The 21,981-nt window shown below is 39.2% G+C and overlaps 1 protein-coding gene across 1 annotated transcript in view; it reads left to right on the forward strand.

The window, feature by feature from the left end:
* lamc3 (laminin, gamma 3) overlaps window positions 1-21,981 on the forward strand; it is a 147,251-nt gene that overhangs the window by 57,331 nt on the left and 67,939 nt on the right. Inside the window, exons 5-9 of the mRNA XM_008423622.3 lie at window positions 9,671-9,859; window positions 11,243-11,360; window positions 16,653-16,751; window positions 17,555-17,691; window positions 18,006-18,125. Coding sequence (XP_008421844.2) covers window positions 9,671-9,859; window positions 11,243-11,360; window positions 16,653-16,751; window positions 17,555-17,691; window positions 18,006-18,125 — 663 coding nt within the window. The remainder of the gene's footprint in view (window positions 1-9,670; window positions 9,860-11,242; window positions 11,361-16,652; window positions 16,752-17,554; window positions 17,692-18,005; window positions 18,126-21,981) is intronic.

Genomic DNA, 21,981 nt, shown 5'->3' on the forward strand with positions numbered 1-21,981 from the left:
GCTGCACCACGCAATTAAAAAAATAATAAATAATCATTTAAGGAACAAGAGAAAAATCTCCATCATCATTCATAATTTTTCCTTCTGTTTGGTCTGGTTGAGATTTTTCCAGAGAAATTCACTTCAATGGGAGAAAGTCCAGATTGAGCAGTGAAGGGAGATTAGAATCAAATTAGGAAAGCAATGACTCCGTAACTCCACTTTATTACAACGAATTTGAGGTAACACTTTATTTGAAGGAGTATTCATAAGACTGACATGACACTGTCATAAACATGACTTAACATCTGTCATGAAAGTTGTCATGAAGTGTCATTCGGTAAATAATGACACTTTTAATGCAAAGTTGCTCTAAAAGTTGCATTAAAAGTCCATTAAAAGTGCCAACTTTGCACGATTTTGTAAATTATGATAGTTTAATGCAAAGTTTGCATTTTTAATTGACTGTTTTCTCAATAGTAACTTGGTGTGGCAACATGAACGCTAAAATGAAACATGATACAGATAGCAATTTAGGCAGCGTAAACTCAGCAAGCGAAAAAAGTAGCAAAAACGAAGGCCAGATCACTTGAACTGTGAAAATCCCGCAAATGAGTATGAAAAAGAAGAGCATAATACAAAAAATTAGTCTAAAACAAATGTTTTATTTATCCTTTAGGAACAGCAGGAACACTCTTAGTGCCATATGTTATCTTCAGCTTTATGAACAGCTTTCCTTAACAGATTTTTCCCCTCTTGCATGGTTAAGGATACTTTTATAGGTCACAGCTGTCAACTTAATTACACATCATCCAGTGGACTAATAAAAAAGATTATTGACTTATTAAGAATACATTCATCTCTCTTATAGGAGGTTTTCCCAAATTACAAAGACTCATTATAGCACTTCTCTTCCTGTGAGTCATTAGTGACTCAGTAAGTCTGCAGTTCCTGGCCAGGTTAAATCTACAGAGTAGCTGTATGTCCCTTTGCTCTTTACTTATATGGCAAATATAAAAACAACTACAATTCACCAAAGTGAATTTTGTGGTAAAAAAAAAACTCATACAAAACTATATTCAATCAAACTATCCTGGTGTTCTGCCTCACTACCTGAAAGTAATTGAAAACAAATGTGTTTTTTTAGCAGTGATTTAAATTGATCAGCTGTCTAAGTGACTGATTTTCAAAGCTAGGTCATTCACCTCTGAAAAGACGCCATCACCTGTTGATTTTAGTCTGGAGGTGTCAAAAAACAACTCAGCTGTGGAACTGAGAGTCCTTGCCAGATTTTAAGAGGGAAGCTGTGTGGTGTCGAGCCATTAAGACTTTTAGGAGTTAGCACAATGTTTTTTTTTTTTAAAGAAGCAGAATTATGGAAAGAAGAAACATTTTAGGTTCATGCTGCTCTCACCTAATAGCATGTGCATAAGTTTCACTGTCACTTTACATTTGATTTAACGGATTTTATACAAAACGTGGGTTTACAAAGCCTTTGTTCTGTAGTAGCTACAGCTCTGGGGAAAAAAAAAGAAGAAGAAGAGCCCACTGCACTGAACCCCACTGAAAACCTCCTGGTTATTCTACCAAATAGTGATTTCTGAACTCTTCCTGAGTTGAAATATTAGTATTGTTGTTTCTAAATGAACATGAACTTGTTTTCTTTACATTATTTGAGGTCTGAGAGCATCTTTTTAGTTATTTTGACCCTTTCTCATTTTCTGCAAATATTAAGTTTTTGCTTGGAATTTCAGCAACTTGTTATTAGTAGTTCATAGAATAAAAGAACGATGTTCATTTTACTCAAACATATACGTATAAACATTAAAATCAGAGAAACTGATCATTTTAAGTGGTCTCTGACTTTCTTTCCAGAGCTGTATACCATAGATGGCTAATGCACAAAATATTAGCACCAAAAACTGCACAGCATGGTGCAGTCTGATTGAAAACTATTTAAGCAGTTTGTTAAATACCACTTTCAGCATATTGATGGTAACAAAGCAAAATTAGATGGCACCACATAAACAAAAACTAGACATTAAGAAATACTACTTAGAACTTTCTCACTACGCAATAATATTTATTCTGTCCATTTTGTTTATAAATGAGTAACATTTTCAAATGATCTCGGCCTACAAGTAGAGCACATTTTGGCCAAACCTAAATTAGCACAGATAACATAGTAACTAGCATGCTGCTATTATTTAATAACCTCAGAGTATGATAAGCTCACACAAGCCTTTCTTTAGCAGACGTCTTTAAATTTCTAAAAATGTCACTAAATGCCGCGTTCTCCAGTCTACACTAGCAGAAATGCGACAGTGGCTCAGGCTGCTGTTGACAGTGCCACCGCCTGGCTGTCAGCCTGCCTGACCTGCAGCGGCAGCAGCACCACTGGCTGGAATGATAAAGATAGAGTGGATGGGAGGTGACAAGTGGAGACAGCTGAATTTGTGCACTGGCGGCCCACCAGTGCCAATCAGAGCCTGACTCATGCAGCAACTTTCTGCGTTGGAGGAGGACAGTGTTTGTCAGATTTGGCTGCGCCATAACCAGTGGGACTCTAAACGTGATGGCAAGGGGAATCAATAATTGTCAGGAAAATGCATTCAGTGTTTGAAAATATACTTTTAGCTCAGGGTATCCAAAGGGATTTGGGCTATTCCATCTGCTGGAAGTCGTTGTTTTTTTTTAAAGAAAGATGCTTATTTCTTCATTTCTCCACCTTTTGAATTGATGCTACTTAAAATGAAAAAGTGAGGGAAAAGATGTAGTGAATCTCTCCCTTTAATATTTACTTTTAGGAGCTTTACTGTATTGTTAGTCTTCAATGTAATCCTTAATCTTATTGTGTACCATCATCATTTTAGCCTAATTGTATTTCATTTTCATGTGGATGATAATAATTTGTATGGACACAGTTTATCTACCCCTATACTTTTCATAAAAACAGTTTGTGCCGTAATTATACAATTTAAATCTTGGAAGATTTACAGCTTAAAGTTTTGTTCTGTAGTTGCATATCAAAATAGAACAGGGGTGGGAAACCTTTTAACTTGCGGATCACAGTGGGTTCTAAAATTTGACATTAGAGCCTGGAGCAAATGTGTTTGTGTGAACTATTACATGAATGACATGTCAAAGGTTTATAGTAGTTACTAATGCATGAACCTGCAAGGCCTATAGTACAAATTATTTGCCAAAAGTTATTTTTTCATAACACAGTAGGAACAATGTTGTTTTTTGCCAGTTCGTCGAAGGCTGAAGTTGTGTTTTCTTGTGGCAGTTCTCAGGATAGATCCGAAGTGTTGGTTCGTTAACTTGGATTTTTCATGGGCTTTGTTGACGTTTATGACGCTGCACGTCTGCTCACACACGTAGGTCGAGCCAAACAACACCGAAAAGTGACTTCGTTAAGCAAAGCGTAAAAGTCACTCAGTTTATGTGAGCTGAACTTCTTTAAAAATGGAGTCAGATTGAAGATCGATCAGTTCCAGGAGCATCTCAAGTGATGCTGTTTCAGGATCTTGTGACAGGGGACAGGACATCAGCACAAGTGACTTGTCATTTCTTTTTATACGTGTATTTTTATTTAATTTATGAGAAAAACAAAAACAGACTTATTTTAACAACAGTGATAATGTCCTTATGATTCACATTGGTTTCCTACAGAAACAAAACAAATTTAGCAGTGCCGGAGTCCCCTCGCTCGTATGAAAGTTGGCAAGTTTTACAACTGGATTAATGACATGATTAAGCTGCAATACACACTCAGAGATTCTTGATGAAAACACCATCCTGTTCAGGGATTTCCTCTTTCACGTTATGTCAGACTCCTGACATTTTTTCAAGTTAAATATGGTGATCCATCTGCGGTGACACTGGCGAGTTTACTCCAGGGTAGCTTCATTCTCTCGGTGACAGCAGCCAACTAGCCTCATAAGTCCTCTCCTCGTGTTTGTCCTCTGAAGGACTCCGCGGTCGAAAACTCCTCCGCTGTATAAATCCGTTGGTAATCCCTCGGATAAAAATAAGGAGCTGAGTATCGCCGCTGTATATTGTGTCATTCAGTAAATTTTACAATGCGGATTTTTTCCTATTATTTTCTTTTCAGAACTGAGAGTGAAGAGAAGGACTCTACGTTTTTAGACTGGATTGAACTTAAGTTACTTTTTCAAACTTAAATGCTGTGAGATGAGAGCACATATTGCATTAGAAAGGCAACCATTTCAACTCTGCGTTATGGGCATGAGTCTGTATGGTTAGCCAGTCTGCTGTCGTTTGCTGGTTTTGATCCAAAACACTCTCGGGCTGCGGTAGTTGTCCTTTTCGTGCACCGTGAGCAGACATAATAGACCTGATTTATCACCATCTGCAGAGCGCAGACATTATTTTAAACAAGTGTGATACGGCAAAGAGCTTCAGTGAACCGCAGCGTAAAATGTAAATTAAGCAGAGAAGCTCTTTTCAAATATGTTGCCCTTTGTTCAGTATTGTACTGTCTTTAGAGAGATGCCACTGCCATTTCCAATCAAAAACAAATTTATTTGGCAGAAAATACATTTATGTTTAAATCTGACAGGTCAAAGTAATAGAATTATGCCCTAGACTGCATCTGTCAAGGTGTATGTACTGAATTAAACTCTAATTTTAAACAACAAAAATCAGATCAGCAAAAATCCAAATGTACTTCCTAAATATTTAATGCAACAGAACAACAAAGAGAAGGTAATTGTAAAGTGTGAACAAAATGATACGTAGAATACACATTAAAATCTGACAAGTGTGATGTAATAGCCAAGTCAGTTCTTGGCTATTATGTTGGCTATCTATTCCAACATATAAAAAAATATATACATAAAAAAGGTTTTTGAAGGTTGTTATTCTGTCGCAATGTGAAGCTCTAAACCTTGTTCAATTATATATCTGGTCTTGGTCTTGAAGGGCTTTGATGACAAAACAATTATGTTTTGCTCTTTTTTTTGGTGACGCTAATAACCAAATGAGGTAAAACATTTAGTTCCTTCACATTTTCTTCTCAAACTAGGTGGTAGGTTGAAGTGGTAGGCATGCTGGTCTCTGGTTTTCAGTTGTGCCATCACTCTCTAAGGCCCCGTTTACACGACAACGATTTCGGGGGAAAACGGAAGAGTTTTGTTGCGTTTGTAGTGTGCGTTTACACGAAACCACCGAATGTTTTCTCCAACAACGGCACAGATTGAAAACGGGTTCCAGACCAGCTCATGCATAGTATGACGCAAAACATAGCTGCTTCCTACAATCCACAGAAGAAGAAGAAACTACTCACAATGCTGGTGTTACTGTTTCCCCATCAGATTCGGTTCCCTCAGCGCCTCTTCACCGCTCCGCACCGCCCAGGTGGCAAAATACACGGCTGCTTGTTCAGCGCTCTTATCTAGAGAACTACGGACCAGGACCACCCCGGCTCCAGACGAGTTTAACAGGAGGGGCACCGACTTATTTTGGGGGGCAAAATGAGTACGTAGCTGAACATAGACAACAACACCAGCAGCCTACAGGCTACTTGTTAACAAGCTTAACGTGCTGTATTGATATTAGCCAGTCATCTTTTAGCTAACATCACCTGCATCCAACAGCTTTACTCAACTCAGTCGGTTAGTTCGGGGGAAAAACTGTGCCAAGTTATTTACGTTTTGCTGGTTTGCTGCCATGATTCTAACACACACACACACACACACCTGCGCAGCAGCAGCAGGTCTCCTTCGCTGCCTCACAGGTGTAAACCCAGCGCAAGCGTCTCAGCGTTCATGTTGCGTTTGAAGGCGGCTCGGAAAAACAGGTTACGACTTGTTAGCGACGGATAAAACTGTTTTAACTGCTGAAAAAGGTAACAGAGGACACGGATATGGGACATGCGGGAACTCCTATTTTATCAAATTGATATAGGAATAACAGACTGTTGGCCATTCCAAGGTAAAAACAATAAACAGCTTCCAGTCCGGGCCGCTACAGACACCGTGAAAGCTCAAACAAGGTTTTTCGGCAAAGTTATCCCACTTTTTCCAACTGCATGCGCCCTAATCAGACGCACACAATGCGTGTTCTCTCACGGAAATCCACATGCCTTCAAGTACAACTTTTTTTTAAACACATGCGCACTTTCAAAGTTTCAAAGAACCTAGCTCCAACTAGGCGCAGCAAGAGCATTACACGTTTTCGATGTGCACCGTTACTGTGTAAACACAGATCGTAATCAGAACGTTATCGTGTCAACAAAAACGGAACAAAAGTGCCGTTTTTGTTGGATCGTTGTCGTGTAAACGCCCCCTAAGTTTCCGGCGCTCTGTAAGACATTTAAAGCCCGGGATACTTGTAATGGCACTGTTTAAGTGCGGTGTACCCTCGAACACTCAACTTATTTTTATTGTCTAAATATTTTTAAACAACATTTCCAGCTACTTAAAATAAATTTCATTAAGCCCAGCGCTGCGATGCTAGGTTTTATATAAACCGATTATGTAAGGTGAATACTGCTGAGACATCTCATTAAAAGGAAACAGTTATCGTATGGTTATTTTGAGCACAACAGAGAGCCGGATTCATAATAAAATGGGCAATTTCACCTAAGTCCCCCCTCAGGGTAACTGGTAAACTAAGGAGGGATTTGATACAAGGGCTACGAGGGCTTTGATGGTGCGTTATCAGCTGAGTAATTTGCTCTTGTATAAACATGAATTACTGTTATCTAAGTGCCCCCTGACAGCCGATTGGCTTCTCATTAGGCCCGTGTGAAATGAGATTAGCAACGAGCCTCTAAATTATGATCCAATCCCAGAACACATAATCCCTCACACATACTGTATTCCCTGTCTGTGTGCCTCCCCCTGCATCTATTCTGATGGGTTCTTTATAACCTCCTTTCTTCCTTTGCTCTCTTTCCCTGCTTTTCCTGTCTCCTCATTGACCTGTGCCTTCCTCTTTTCCTGTTTTTTTTCTTCTTTTTCATCACCACAGAGTGCAACTGCAGCGGGAGATCAGACGAGTGCGTGTTTGACATGGAGCATACAGGAGCACTGGCAGCGGGGGGCGCTGTGTGAGCTGCAGAGACAACACTAATGGTCCCCACTGCGAACGATGCAAGGAAAATCACTACAGGAAGGATCCGGAAGAGGCGTGCCTGCCCTGCAACTGCAATATCAATGGTAAGCCGCACATATGACACCTTAAATCTCAGTTACAACCCATCGCTGCCTGCTAATTTTGCCGCCCTCGTGAGTCATGAAAAATAAAGACTAGCTACTGGACTCAGTGCAATAATATAAGTAATACCACAGTTTTTAGTAGCCTGAAACGTGACCTTAAGATTCTTTCTGCCTTGGAGTCTTGCTCAGTATGAAAGTGTAGACATAATCCTAAGTAGTTTTAGCCAAGACTACTGTTAGAAATGCCCCCCCCCCCTCCCAAAAAAAAAATGGGGGCAGCTCAAAGAAGGAAACACAGTGGTGAATGCCAAACAAACGACTTGCAAATTGTTGAATATTTAAAAGCATGTTGAGTAAAATTCAACACAATTAATTGTGCTGTTAGTTTCTGTCCCAACTCTTTTCTAAAACTGGAGAATAATATTAGGGGCTAACATAGATTATTTGGGGAGAATACCTGAGTTAGTTATTTTAAGGGCTGCTAAAGCGTTGTTTTCTACAGAGAGTATTTTATGAACCAATTCAGAGTAATTTTACTAAATTGTGTAGAATACACTCATCTTTATAAAAGTTCATAATCTGCAGAACCGAATGATTTAGTGAAGTCAGCAAATAAAATTGCACAGTACTATTACTGTTTACAAGAGTTATGGCTGGAAGTTTTAAAATATTAATAACACCACATTCCCTGCTTAATCCCATAGATTTTACAGCTGTCAAACTTTACTAGACAGCGGAAGTTCTTTATCCTTATAGTTTAAGAAATATTGCTCATCTAATCCCTTGAACATCTCATCAGATTTATAATGACTTGATCATTAAAAGAATGACTTCAATCAGATGTGCAGGTGTGATTTGATCCAGCCGAGTCACTGGACATCATCAGGGAAGTGCTTCACTGCTCATTAAGCCATGGGGAACTTTTGGTTCAGCCACTATCATCTGGTCACAGACGAAAATGAGTGAGAATATCCACCATCTTTATCCGGCATACAAATAGTGTAAGGTGATTGCACCGAGCTGTTGGAGTCCATTATATTGATCAAAGGTTATAACAGACTCCATCAGGCTCCCTTTACTCTCCTCTTTCTGCCCCAGCTGGTCTCTTTTGTCCATTAGCTGAAGTCGCACAATATCTGTGCAGTGGATGGATTACATCCTGCTCTTCTATGATTATGTTTGAAGTTTGTCAAAGGAAAGTCGATAACAAGATATCCCGTTAACCCCATTGTGAAAAGGTATTATTGACGTATTGATTCGTCTAATGTGATTTTCAATAATCTTTATTGGGGTGATTTTTCTTTTCAAAGTGCCTTCCGCTGTTTCTTGTTTACGAGGCTTTGCCTTCTTTTATGCTCCTGTATGATCTGTCTGTTTCCCTTGCAGGCTCATTAAGTTTGCAGTGTGATGGAGAAGGAAGGTGTCGGTGTCGAGTTGGCGTGACAGGAGAGAAGTGCGACACGTGTCTGGCTGGCTTCCACTCACTGGGTCCAGGCGGCTGCAGGTGAACAATGCGCTCCGTCACAAATTCTAATGTTCATGAAAGCTAGTTTGATCCCACAGATTATTTAAGTTATGAAAAGAGGATTAAGACATTCTGATGAGCCAAGTGATTTACAAGACAAGTGGTGAACAATAAATATAGATATGAAATGCACAGACGGTGCTGTGCAACTTTCTGATTGTAGGAAGTGTGGCTGAAGTTGAAATTGGAGTCAGGAAGTTTTGTTTACTTGGACCACAAACAGGTGCCAAGTGGTTTCCTGCTGTGTGTAAAAAAAATTTAATCCACAAGTGCATCACACATTTTCCGGCGCTCTGTAAGACATTTAAAGCCCGGGATACTTGTAATGGCACTGTTTAAGTGCGGTGTACCCTCGAACACTCAACTTATTTTTATTGTCTAAATATTTTTAAACAACATTTCCAGCTACTTAAAATAAATTTCATTAAGCCCAGCGCTGCGATGCTAGGTTTTATATAAACCGATTATGTAAGGTGAATACTGCTGAGACATCTCATTAAAAGGAAACAGTTATCGTATGGTTATTTTGAGCACAACAGAGAGCCGGATTCATAATAAAATGGGCAATTTCACCTAAGTCCCCCCTCAGGGTAACTGGTAAACTAAGGAGGGATTTGATACAAGGGCTACGAGGGCTTTGATGGTGCGTTATCAGCTGAGTAATTTGCTCTTGTATAAACATGAATTACTGTTATCTAAGTGCCCCCTGACAGCCGATTGGCTTCTCATTAGGCCCGTGTGAAATGAGATTAGCAACGAGCCTCTAAATTATGATCCAATCCCAGAACACATAATCCCTCACACATACTGTATTCCCTGTCTGTGTGCCTCTCCCCCTGCATCTATTTCTGATGGGTTTCTTTTATAACCTCCTTTTCTTCCTTTGCTCTCTTTCCCTGCTTTTCCTGATTCTCCTCACTTGACCTTGTGCCTTCTCTCTTTTCCTGTTTTTTTTTCTTCTTTTTTTCATCACTCACAGAGTGCAACTGCAGCGGGAGATCAGACGAGTGCGTGTTTGACATGGAGCAGTACAGGAGCACTGGCAGCGGGGGGCGCTGTGTGAGCTGCAGAGACAACACTAATGGTCCCCACTGCGAACGATGCAAGGAAAATCACTACAGGAAGGATCCGGAAGAGGCGTGCCTGCCCTGCAACTGCAATATCAATGGTAAGCCGCACATATGACACCTTAAATCTCAGTTACAACCCATCGCTGCCTGCTAATTTTGCCGCCCTCGTGAGTCATGAAAAATAAAGACTAGCTACTGGACTCAGTGCTATAATATAAGTAATACCACAGTTTTTAGTAGCCTGAAACGTGACCTTAAGATTCTTTCTGCCTTGGAGTCTTGCTCAGTATGACAGTGTAGACATAATCCTAAGTAGTTTTAGCCAAGACTACTGTTAGAAATGCCCCCCCCCTCCCAAAAAAAAAAATGGGGGCAGCTCAAAGAAGGAAACAGTGGTGAATGCCAAACAAACGACTTGCAAATTGTTGAATATTTAAAAGCATGTTGAGTAAAATTCAACACAATTAATTGTGCTGTTAGTTTCTGTCCCAACTCTTTTCTAAAACTGGAGAATAATATTAGGGGGTAACATAGATTATTTGGGGAGAATACCTGAGTTAGTTATTTTAAGGGGTGCTAAAGCGTTGTTTTCTACAGAGAGTATTTTATGAACCAATTCAGAGTAATTTTACTAAATTGTGTAGAATACACTCATCTTTATAAAAGTTCATAATCTACAGAACCGAATGATTTAGTGAAGTCAGCAAATAAAATTGCACAGTGGTATTACTGTTTACAAGAGTTATGGCTGGAAGTTTTAAAATATTAATAACACCACATTCCCTGCTTAATCCCAAAGATGTTACAGCTGTCAAACTTTACTAGACAGCGGAAGTTCTTTATCCTTATAGTTTAAGAAATATTGCTCATCTAATCCCTTGAACATCTCATCAGATTTATAATGACTTGATCATTAAAAGAATGACTTCAATCAGATGTGCAGGTGTGATTTGATCCAGCCGAGTCACTGGACATCATCAGGGAAGTGCTTCACTGCTCATTAAGCCATGGGGAACTTTTGGTTCAGCCACTATCATCTGGTCACAGACGAAAATGAGTGAGAATATCCACCATCTTTATCCGGCATACAAATAGTGTAAGGTGATTGCACCGAGCTGTTGGAGTCCATTATATTGATCAAAGGTTATAACAGACTCCATCAGGCTCCCTTTACTCTCCTCTTTCTGCCCCAGCTGGTCTCTTTTGTCCATTAGCTGAAGTCGCACAATATCTGTGCAGTGGATGGATTACATCCTGCTCTTCTATGATTATGTTTGAAGTTTGTCAAAGGAAAGTCGATAACAAGATATCCCGTTAACCCCATTGTGAAAAGGTATTATTGACGTATTGATTCGTCTAATGTGATTTTCAATAATCTTTATTGGGGTGATTTTTCTTTTCAAAGTGCCTTCCGCTGTTTCTTGTTTACGAGGCTTTGCCTTCTTTTATGCTCCTGTATGATCTGTCTGTTTCCCTTGCAGGCTCATTAAGTTTGCAGTGTGATGGAGAAGGAAGGTGTCGGTGTCGAGTTGGCGTGACAGGAGAGAAGTGCGACACGTGTCTGGCTGGCTTCCACTCACTGGGTCCAGGCGGCTGCAGGTGAACAATGCGCTCCGTCACAAATTCTAATGTTCATGAAAGCTAGTTTGATCCCACAGATTATTTAAGTTATGAAAAGAGGATTAAGACATTCTGATGAGCCAAGTGATTTACAAGACAAGTGGTGAACAATAAATATAGATATGAAATGCACAGACGGTGCTGTGCAACTTTCTGATTGTAGGAAGTGTGGCTGAAGTTGAAATTGGAGTCAGGAAGTTGTGTTTACTTGGACCACAAACAGGTGCCAAGTGGTTTCCTGCTGTGTGTAAAAAAAATTTAATCCACAAGTGCATCACACATGTAAAGAGTTCAAATTTCACCTATTTACATTCATTTACAGTGTAGATTTGCATTAATTACTTACTTAGCCAAAGACTAAGGTATGGTTCTGTTATGATCATTGTTTGATGCAGATGTGTTTCATGTGGTAGTTAACTGTGAAGCTTCTCTGTTGCACTCATAAATTTTAGAAGATGTTCTTAGGGGAGAGAAAAATTTCATGCAGTTTCTCAACATAACTCCAGGGCTTATTGGGTATGCTACCGGGGATCGCGGCAGACAAAATATGTGACTGACGTCATAAGTTGTGTAAGATTTCTTCTTTGAAACAGGGTGGACACTTTAGTAGCTGCTAAACTGTAATTTTGTGAAGATTACTTACCATTCACATTCTGTGTCCTGTCACCGAAGCCCTGCAGTTCGGGACAGAGTTCTGAGATCTCAGGGAGTTGGAGTCATCCGCTTTAGTCAGAGCTAACCAATCGGAACACGTCTTACACTGCTCGTCCTTAAGCCCCGCCCAGAATGTTCATGTAAGCTTCGCCGAAGCAAATAAAATTGAGTTCAACCAAAAAACAGGAGCATCAAAAAAACTTAGAATGTGAACCAAAAACTTAGGCCGTCAACCAAAAAAATTCTGATATGCAAAAATAAAAGTTTCAAACAAAAATTTGTGATTTCAATCAAAAAAAAAAAATTTAAAGCAAAATTTTCTTGTTTAAAAAAAAACAAAAAAACAATTTGATTAAAATATTATTTTGTTTAAAACAATTTTTTTTTTTGAAAATCCAAAAGTTTTGATCACAACTCTGTTTTTGTCAGACATGATTATTTATTTATTTATTTTTGATTGAATGCTACTTTTTTGTTTGACGTGATATTTTTTTTTGGGTTGAATAATTGCGAAACAAATCTAACTCCATAAATGGAAGGAAAGACTATTTAAGCACCATGTGGGGGACACTGACTATAACAAACCATGGGTTGAAATCCTTTCATCGTCTTTTGATACACTTAATTAAAACAGTAGTGTAAACATGCTTGGTTATAGAAACAAACTCTTCATTCAATTATCAATACTAAATTGTTATTTTTTTTCTCTATTGTTTTAAAAAATGCCAATGTCTACACAGTGTTAGTGATTATACCGATGCTGAAACAGCAGCTCTTGTGAACACTGACATTCTCAACATTCATCACCCTGAATAGGGTGAGGATGTGACACATGACAAACGGTGCAAGGCTGAAGATTCTTCAGCAAACTTTTAATTTGCTGAACGTTTAATTACAGGAGCCTATTGACTTGTTTCTCATCTGTTTTTTTGTGTTTCACATAAATTCAGAATTTCACCAAAACGTGTTAAAGCGATAGCGAGTTCCCAGTTTAATAAACTATCCATTGTCATGACCTTAGATTGACGGATATCTTCGGACATTCTCAGTGTCGCTTCGGTAAAACTATATACAAGCACTGCATTCTCTGACATATCGCATGTTGTTTCTCTGTGTTTGAACTCGCCTCTGTTATTGATAATTCCAGCATGCCACAAGAATGAGCTCAGAGGGTTTCAATTGATTTCAAGACAGGCAGAGTTGCTTTCATTCCTGAGGTATGAGCCACATTTAGACCTCAGACTCTGTACATTAAAAGCCAATTTTAGAGTTTCCCTGCACACCTTTCTTGCATCTTGAAGATGCATTGACCCGCTGTATGCGTTTTTCATGATAAAAGGGGCATTTCAACTTTGTCTGACCTTGAAGAGCTCATACTAAATAACCGTGCGCGCGAACCTGCATGCTAATGTACAGGATGGTGCACATGTGTGCCAGAGGAGTATTTTTGCCGTATTTAAATTCCTGAGAAGTCTATCCTTGCATACACTGTAGCTGCCTGATGAATACTAAGTTATTATAGTGTTGAATTGCATATCAATGATTGCTTAAATCGACTATTATTTATACCACCTTACTCTGGATATCGTGATAACAGACGGTAGACTAGGGGTTCAAAAGCAGGTTTCCCAAAGTTGCTGTAATAATACTACGTAAGATAAAATAAAACATTTGTTTCACAATATTGCATTTACGGTTGGCAGTAAATGCATTATAAATTCAAGCAAAGTGAGCAGATTTTTTTTTATTTGGTTTTAATCATGAGCTCAGCAAAATACTGGATTACAGCTTTGAATTTATGACCTTCTTTAAAACCTGGTAGTGTGTCGGCCTTGTTCATTCTTGTTTTTTTTGTTTGTTTTTTTAATGCAATAACAAAACTTACACAACCAAACGAGAATTGGTATAAAAAAACTTTTTTTTTTTTTAACTATATATCGTATATTTTAAAAAACACATATTCTTTCAATTATGTTACCCACTTTCTGATGAATTTTATTCTCCGACTTTGAATTGTTTCCACAAATTTGTCATAGATAAGAGAGAGTGTTCATTAGAGCAGAGACGGTCCGTCAGAATACTGTCCATAAGCTTATGGCAGCATGCGTTCACGCACACACACTGCGTACCGTCATTCATGCAGCAAACTTTGGCTGTTTAGCTGAGGTGTGAATTACCCAGTCCACTAGAGCAGAAACAAGTATAGGCAGCTTGCCTTGGGATAATTGAATTATTTATAATGGCACCTCATTGAAATAGATTCTATGTTACAGTCTCATACACAAGGAATCAATCAATGAACACAATCAAACACATTTGGACAAAATTCAAGCGACTGTCGACTCGCACGCTTTCTCTCCTGAGTTTTATCAGTTACTCGAGAGAGTCTTTATGTCTCATTCAACAGCTTGTCTCTTCCATCTTGTTTGTTGTGTAAAGAAATCTCGTACGTGATTCGTCAGAATGCGTCTTTGTAACCGTGACGCATCCGGATAAAATTTCCAACATAAATATCTGCATCAATGTTGTTGAACCTTCTGAAGGAGAAATCTCAGTCCTTTAAATGAGCATAGACGATAATAATTATTTTTGCATATTAATGTTCTTTTATTCTAACTAAATATCCCCAAATGTACTGTATGTAGAGACTACACATGCTTACTACTCCAGTATATTCTATTAAAGGGGAAGTATCATGCAAAATTGACATTTTCTGATATTTACATCTTGTTATAATGTTATTCTTTCATCAAACGCATACTTGGAGTATTGCTTTGATTTTTTTTATGCATGTTTGAAAAATCCTTTAATCCCCCATGGCAACCATTCAGCTGTGCAAAACGCCTGGGTGGACCTAGCGGCGCCTTGAAGGTGCAGCTCCTACTAGAAGCTTCAGTTTCCATGCATCCGAGCTTCCATGTCACAGAGCAGCACTCCCCTGCAACTCCACCAACTCAGCTCCTTCAGACTAGCCAGCATAATTAGCAAACACCTGATTGAACTGTGCATCTGCTCAGCTCATTATAGGAGCAACTTCTCAGTGTAATGCTGATAAGACGTTGTTAAAGGGTTAATGGATGACTTCCTGAAGGCGGAGTTTCGGAAAGAGAGTGCTTTTAAAGAGACGGAGGCCTAATTTCAAGTAAACTTTCTTTTAAGTCATATTTGATGTGTATATAGCATTTTTTTAACAACTGAAGTTAACATAGTTACTTTATTATGCTATAAAATAGCACTATGTGCTATGTCCCTTTAAATGTAATTCCTTTCAATTTATTTATGTAGCACCAATTCACAATAAATGTTATCAAAAGGCGCTTTACATTTCAAACTGGTCCATCTTCTATTTGATTACAGTGCTGAGAAAAAATACTTCCTCTCTTACATTCTCTTCTTTCTTGTTATCACCCTTGAATCTTTCAGGATGAAGGGTTTTTGATTGTGAACGGTCCAATTAAGTTTATGCCACAGCCATCCTGCAGTCAGATTTTAGTCAGTCCTGCTTTCACACATAGGCTTGTTGGTCTGCTTTGGATCACTGTTCTGCCAAATAACCAAGTGTGCTTGCACTTAAAGTCACAAACTGATGGCCAGATGTTCTCCTTCCCGGGAACATCACTCCATCAATCACGGCAAGTCATCCAGGTCATGAAGCAACAAATCAAACCCCAGTCCATCTGACCACCACTCTGTTAGACCATTGGTGTGATGTTGTCTTACCAAAATGCTGCACTAGGGGGTCATTGGTGACAGCACATCGTAGACAGGTTGCCAGGTTCATCACAGGGTAAACAACCATGCACAGGTACACTCGCTTCCAAGGGCAATTTAGGAAGACAAGTTAACCTAACGTGGATGTTTTTGGACTGTAGGCAAATGCTGGATTGAGTACCTAGAGTGCTGCTTGGGGAGAGCCTGCAAACAACATGCATGGGGTTCAACAAAATGCTTCTTGGGGTGGGGGGAATAAAATAAAATCTCTACATTCTTTTTGGTCTGCAGTAATTTTTGCCATGAACTCCACCGAGGCATATTTTACCTGGTCTGTTTCTTCTTTTAGAAACTTAAACACTGATCTCTTGAATCGGTGCAGGAAAAAGTCTCGGCTGAAACAAATATAAAATACTCAACCAGGAGTTCTTTCTGGTTTACAGAACATATAATATATAGTTAATGGCTGGAAAAGGTGGCCATCATTAGTTTTATCTCTTAACAAGACACGGTTAAATACAGGGAGTCCATTTCATTAGAAACGGAGCGCCCTACGTTAACGACAGCAGTAGCTCTGTGAATGACTTCATGTGTTGAACAGACACATCTAAACACAGAGGCTTTAATCCAGGGGTTTCTATCTATGTAAAAGATATAGAAACGTCAATGGCAGCAATAACCCCGACGTCAACTCCCTTTTGAAATGAGACGCTGGTAAACACTATTTTCTCCATATGATGACGGTGAAAGTTAATCACTAAAAGGTAATGCCGTTTTTTTTTGTTTTTTTTTTATCTTTCAGATTTAAAAAAACCCTGAAAGATTCTTTGAAATATGTGTTCTCCTATGTAAATATGTATTCATAAGCAAATTAAAAATACTCCGTTTGACATCACTTGTCTGTAGGCCGTGTGAGTGCGAGCCCAGCGGGAGTTTGGATCATTGCTCCCCCCTGGATGGGCATTGCTACTGTAAGCCAAACGTGGAGGGGCAGAGCTGCAATAGGTGGGTGAGAAGTTTGTTGCTTATGTCACCTATGTGCGTATGTACCTTGTGGTTGCTAGGGTAACTATTTAATTCCCTCATAATAAGAACAACTCATGATTTTTTATTTTTTATTTTTTTTGCTTTCAACTGTAAAAAAAACATTTTTTATAATAATGGGAAGTAATGTTCCCCAACATGAATTGCACCGATTATCCTCAGAAGGTAGGTCGCCATTTAAACAGATGCAGCAAAATGGAAAAAAACAAAAAACAAAAAAAAAGTAAAGAAAGAGAAGGCAAAAGTTGAACCCATTTTGTTTGCTGTTGCCTATTTCCCCGACTACCACAGTGTACTCAACCGTTTCCCTCTTTTATATTTTCCTCCAGGACACACGATCAAACTGATACACTCATTGTTTCACTGGAAAAACTCACGGCTCCACGGCTCCCACTCCTGGACCACTGAATCATACCTTGGTCCCTGTTTGACTTTTTTGTTTTTTTCTTTCCACTGAATTTCACAGCTCATTGAACAAGTTCCTCTCCTGTGTAATGTGACTAGTGCAAGGGGTGATTTTTAGCAGTGTTCCTGTCCCACCCATATGCCAGTAGCTGTGTATAGGTCAGAGCTCGCGGACTTCGCGGCTGAACTCACTTATTCCTTTTCCTTCTCGGCCCTGCAGTGCGCATCAGCCGACGTCTCTGCGGCTGAACCTTAAGAGGCAGTGAGAATGTGGGATGCATTAAACTGCTCGAAAGCAGATGGTGGGTTATCTTGGGTTTTATTTTGACTATGGTTGCATGTGTGTATGAAACCTACAGATGCAAGCCAGGATTTTTCAACATGCAAAGAGAGCACCCAGCAGGCTGCCAGCCATGTTTCTGCTTTGGTCATTCATTCGCCTGCTACTCGTCCAATCACTACAGAGCCACTGACATCACCTCAGGCTTCATTGAAGGTATGTCAAGCTAATCAACCTGCACACACAGATGAATTATTTCTGCATACATCCAGCTTGATACATACATTTCTATTGTGGTATACTATTTGCTACAAATGAATGTTTAATTCAGCTGGCTAGTTGCTTGAACGTCTTGATGTTTTGGTGTGTAAGTGACTCATATAAAAACGATGAACCAATATAATATCCAAAACTTTAATTTCAAGTTATCCATACAGAAACATTACCTTTCCAGCTGTAATTGTTAATGATGTCGCCATCGCTGAAACGGAGGATAATATTTTGAATTTCAAAACTCCCTCTGGTCACAGATCAGGACGGCTGGTGGGGAGAGTTCTCCGGAGGCCTGAAGTACCCCCTGCTGTGGAAGGAAGGGGAAGTCTACCTGCTGCCTCTTAATGAGGAAGACACTGGTTTCTACAGAGCCCCCGGTGAGTCAGAAAGCAAAACACCAAAACATATCAACAAATCCATAAAATTGGATTGATATTTTTAAGCTCAGTGGATGAATGTAATTTAGTGTAATGAAAAAAAAATGCTTCTCTTAAAAATGTGGAACTTGAATTGATTTTTGCTGCGGTGTGGTGGCAAGGAGTTTGGTGAATCTGGGTTTTTGTAGTTTTTCCTGTGTCATCGATTCCTGAAGTTGCAAGAAATGTAGAGGTCTTAAAAATGACTTTATGTGGATTTTTGTTATTTGAATACTTTGTCAACTCAGCATGTTGTCATTGTAGCAGTGAGACTGAGCATAGGCCGGTTTCCAGAACAAAACATAGCGGTTTAATGTTGGTTTCAGTTTTTGACTTACACTTTCCAAAATTTTGACTTATTTTCATGAAGTGCAAGACAGTACTGGAGAGAAAGGAGTTTCCTCTAGTATGTATGGAGAATATAGAGCTGCCACTTCTCCACTAGTTGCTGCAAGCAGCCAGTCACCAGGCCACTTAGACTTTTTTTTATCTTCTTAAATGAAAGACAAATTAAACTACTTAGAAAACATTCCAATAGTGAAAAGCAGTCATTTTGTAAAAGCTAAATCACTTCTGTCTCAGTAATATGATTTAAAACCGCAGGTTAAGCTTTCAAAGAGAGATTTTTTTAATTGAATTGAAGGCGCTATCAGTAATAGCTCGCTTTATCCCAACTATTGTAGACTGCTGTCATTTCACAATGGATATGTAGAAAAGTAAATAAGAGCATAGAGGCTAACAACTACTTATAATAATATGATACTTTAACTAAGGTTGCTGGATGTATCAATACACCTTGTCTGCTCAATCACCTCCAAAAACTGGAGAAAAAAAACAGGAAAAAATAAAATAAAATAATTGTGATCTGCACAAATGACAGTTTTCCAGATAAGTTTTTTTTCCCCTGTTGGAAACTTCACTAAAAAGTTACTTATCTTATTTATTCATCCTAAGATTTTCACTCAAACCGTGAGGGGACAGACTTTTTTTTTAGGCCAGACTCCAGACTCTGGAATAATCTGCCTCTAAATATTAGATGTGCACAAACACTGGAACATTTTAAATCTCCACTGAAGACATATTTTAACGCTTTGTTCTACATTCATTTTAAGAAATTTTACTATTCTGTATGATGCACTAAATATGCTTTAAATTATTTTAGTGAATGTTGTTGAAAGATACGATATATACGTTTAAAACAACCCTCCAGCTGGTAGATGTAATAGTTTGTAATGTCTTTTGCTCATCCTTGTTGTTCCTCCCTGTACTCCTGCATTTTGGCTGCAGTTCTTATGATGGTTATTCTGATATCATTACTTCCAAAAATAAAAAATAAAAATCTCTCAGAGCCATTAGAAGATAAGAGAATAATCTGTCCAAGCTACTAGACTTTGAGCCCCTTTTCATCAGCTGCCCCAGCAGCAAACGCCTGATGGAATTGGATGCCTTGGCAAAGCTGGAGAACCAACAAAGTGAAAATTGGCTTGACTTCCTCTTGTCTCCGCTAAGCCGGTTTTGGCCATCTTCTCAGATTCCCTCCGGCCATCACTCAGACCTCAGCCAGAAGCAAAACAGGAGCAATCCCATTAACCCTGAAGTCTCGGGGTTTTTAATGCCCAGAATGCGTGATCACAGAGAACAACTTCATCTTGGGGCGTCTTTTTTTTTTTTCTAGGCGGATGAGAAGCGCTGTGCTGAAAGAGGCTGCGACAAAGCATGGTGGTCTGGCATAATTTGTCAAACATTATTAGAAATGCACTGCTAAGTCACTGATGTGCCAGTTTGAATTTGTCAGTCTGTGCATATAACTCTAAAATGAATATGCCGTGACAGATAGTAAACATTAGTAAACACGGAAATGTACAGTTAGAAATGTATTTTTCTTTTTTACGGCTACCGTTATTTTCCCAGTCTTCTTTGGTGTCTCTGAAGACCACGTTGCACAGATTAGCATCCCAACTGCCTACGAACAGCTTCGCGACAGCATGGTTATCTACTTTGTGCAGCGCTTGTTTATGGTTTTTCTCTACATAATGTATACACACATCTGTTACAGTGGCATTGCTAATAATGATCTCATTTTCTCTTGCCTTTTTCATAGTTGTGCATGTGCAGAGTCACTTTAAAGATTACACCAAAGTGGCAGCTGCTTTGGAAACGGCTCTAGTTTTCCCTCTCTCTGCTCTGGCTGTTTTTATTTATTTATTTATTTTTAATTTGCATTTTTGCACTGTAATCCCTCCACTGTGCGTCTTCACAAGCTTTGGAGATAATTCTGAGTGACAACACAGCGTCTAGCATCACACAAAATGCCATTCTGTGATTGAATGAGTGTTTTTTGTATTATAATTTTTTTCCTACTTTAGTTTCTCTTGGGCTTGCTCATATTTAATAATCAGTCATTTTACTGGCTTTCCAGGGAAAATGAGGAACTGTTTAGCTTGGTCAGTTCCAAAACTAACAACCCTGGCCCAAACAGTGGACAGTACTGTGCCGATGTTTTTCTCAACAGTTACTGACAAATAGGGTCGGCCAGAATTGGGAGCGTTTCAGACAGTGCAAAAAGAAATTGGAAGGCGGAATTGCACTCACCTTTTATTTTTTATTTATTTTTTTTGATTCCTCTTGACAGTTAAGCCAACATTTTGCTTACACCAGCCGGGATGCCAAAATTGCTCCTTCTTTTTCCTCCGACATGAAGATGTTTCATTTTTGTAAACATTGTGAATTGCCTCCTCTCGATCTTTTTTTTTGCTTCAATTTGAATCCGTCACATCATAGATGAATGCAGGTAGGGAGTCGTGAGCGTGTTTTTGTGTCTACACTTGGAGAAACTTGTACTCTTAAGTCTTGCCACATTTTTTCCCCCCCGTTTTATCCTGAATGGCTGCCTAACACTTGGTGCAGATGGATTATGGATATCCGTCCCTATGGCAACTTTAAGCGTGGCTGCCAGAAAGTGTAACTGACAAACAAAACAGTCGCTTTTGTCCTGCGTTCAGTGTCTTCGGTTGCCACTTGAATATGCTGGTCAGCCACTGCGGCTGCCGTGGTGAGGCGACGCTTCATACCGACGGGGACACCGAGCGTCTCAAGACCACGGAGCCATCTGCTGAAAAGCCTGTAATGTTGATCTTTCTTCCTATCAGTAGAACAACTCGACCTGCTGAGCCTGAAGCGGGAGCAGGGCTCAAAGAAAACAGGACAAATGTGAAGAAAAGGACAGAATTTTAATGAACTTTGCCTGTAGCAGAAAGGAGCGCAGCAGAATATGGTTATCCTTATGCTAAACTCATGAGAGAAAGAAGACCCTTTCTAAACATCCCTTGGCTTCTTGACACTCGTATTCAAGCACAGCTGCTGCAAAGGGTACCTGCAGCCCGGCACGCGTACATTTTTTCTTGTGGCATTGCCTTCTGGAGACATGCAAAATCAAAAAGATCTACCGCATAAGGAAATCAAGAGAAAATATATTGTAGTAAATGGGTGAGAGATGGATAAATATGCTGCCTGTTTTCATTTAAAGTACCTTACTTGCAAGTAAATTTGACTTCGTTCAAATATTTGCTGATGAGAAGGAGGTCTCCCCTCATAAGAAATAATTAATCGACCGTGTTCTGATGTTTCTTTTTTTTTTTTTGTCAAAGCTTTGCACTTCTGATACTGATCTTCACTAATTCTGATTTAATTTCCAAACGCCTGCCAAATTTTCCAAATCACTTACATCACTTACATTTCATTTGGAAGTGGAGATCGAGTGCTGGGGTTATTATTTTACATGAACATTTTGAGCTTTATATTGTTCTTTATTGTCATC

The sequence above is a fragment of the Poecilia reticulata genome, chromosome 12 (assembly GCF_904066995.2).
Source record: "Poecilia reticulata chromosome 12, P_reticulata-male-v2, whole genome shotgun sequence".
In the NCBI taxonomy this organism is placed as follows: Eukaryota; Metazoa; Chordata; class Actinopteri; order Cyprinodontiformes; family Poeciliidae; genus Poecilia; species Poecilia reticulata.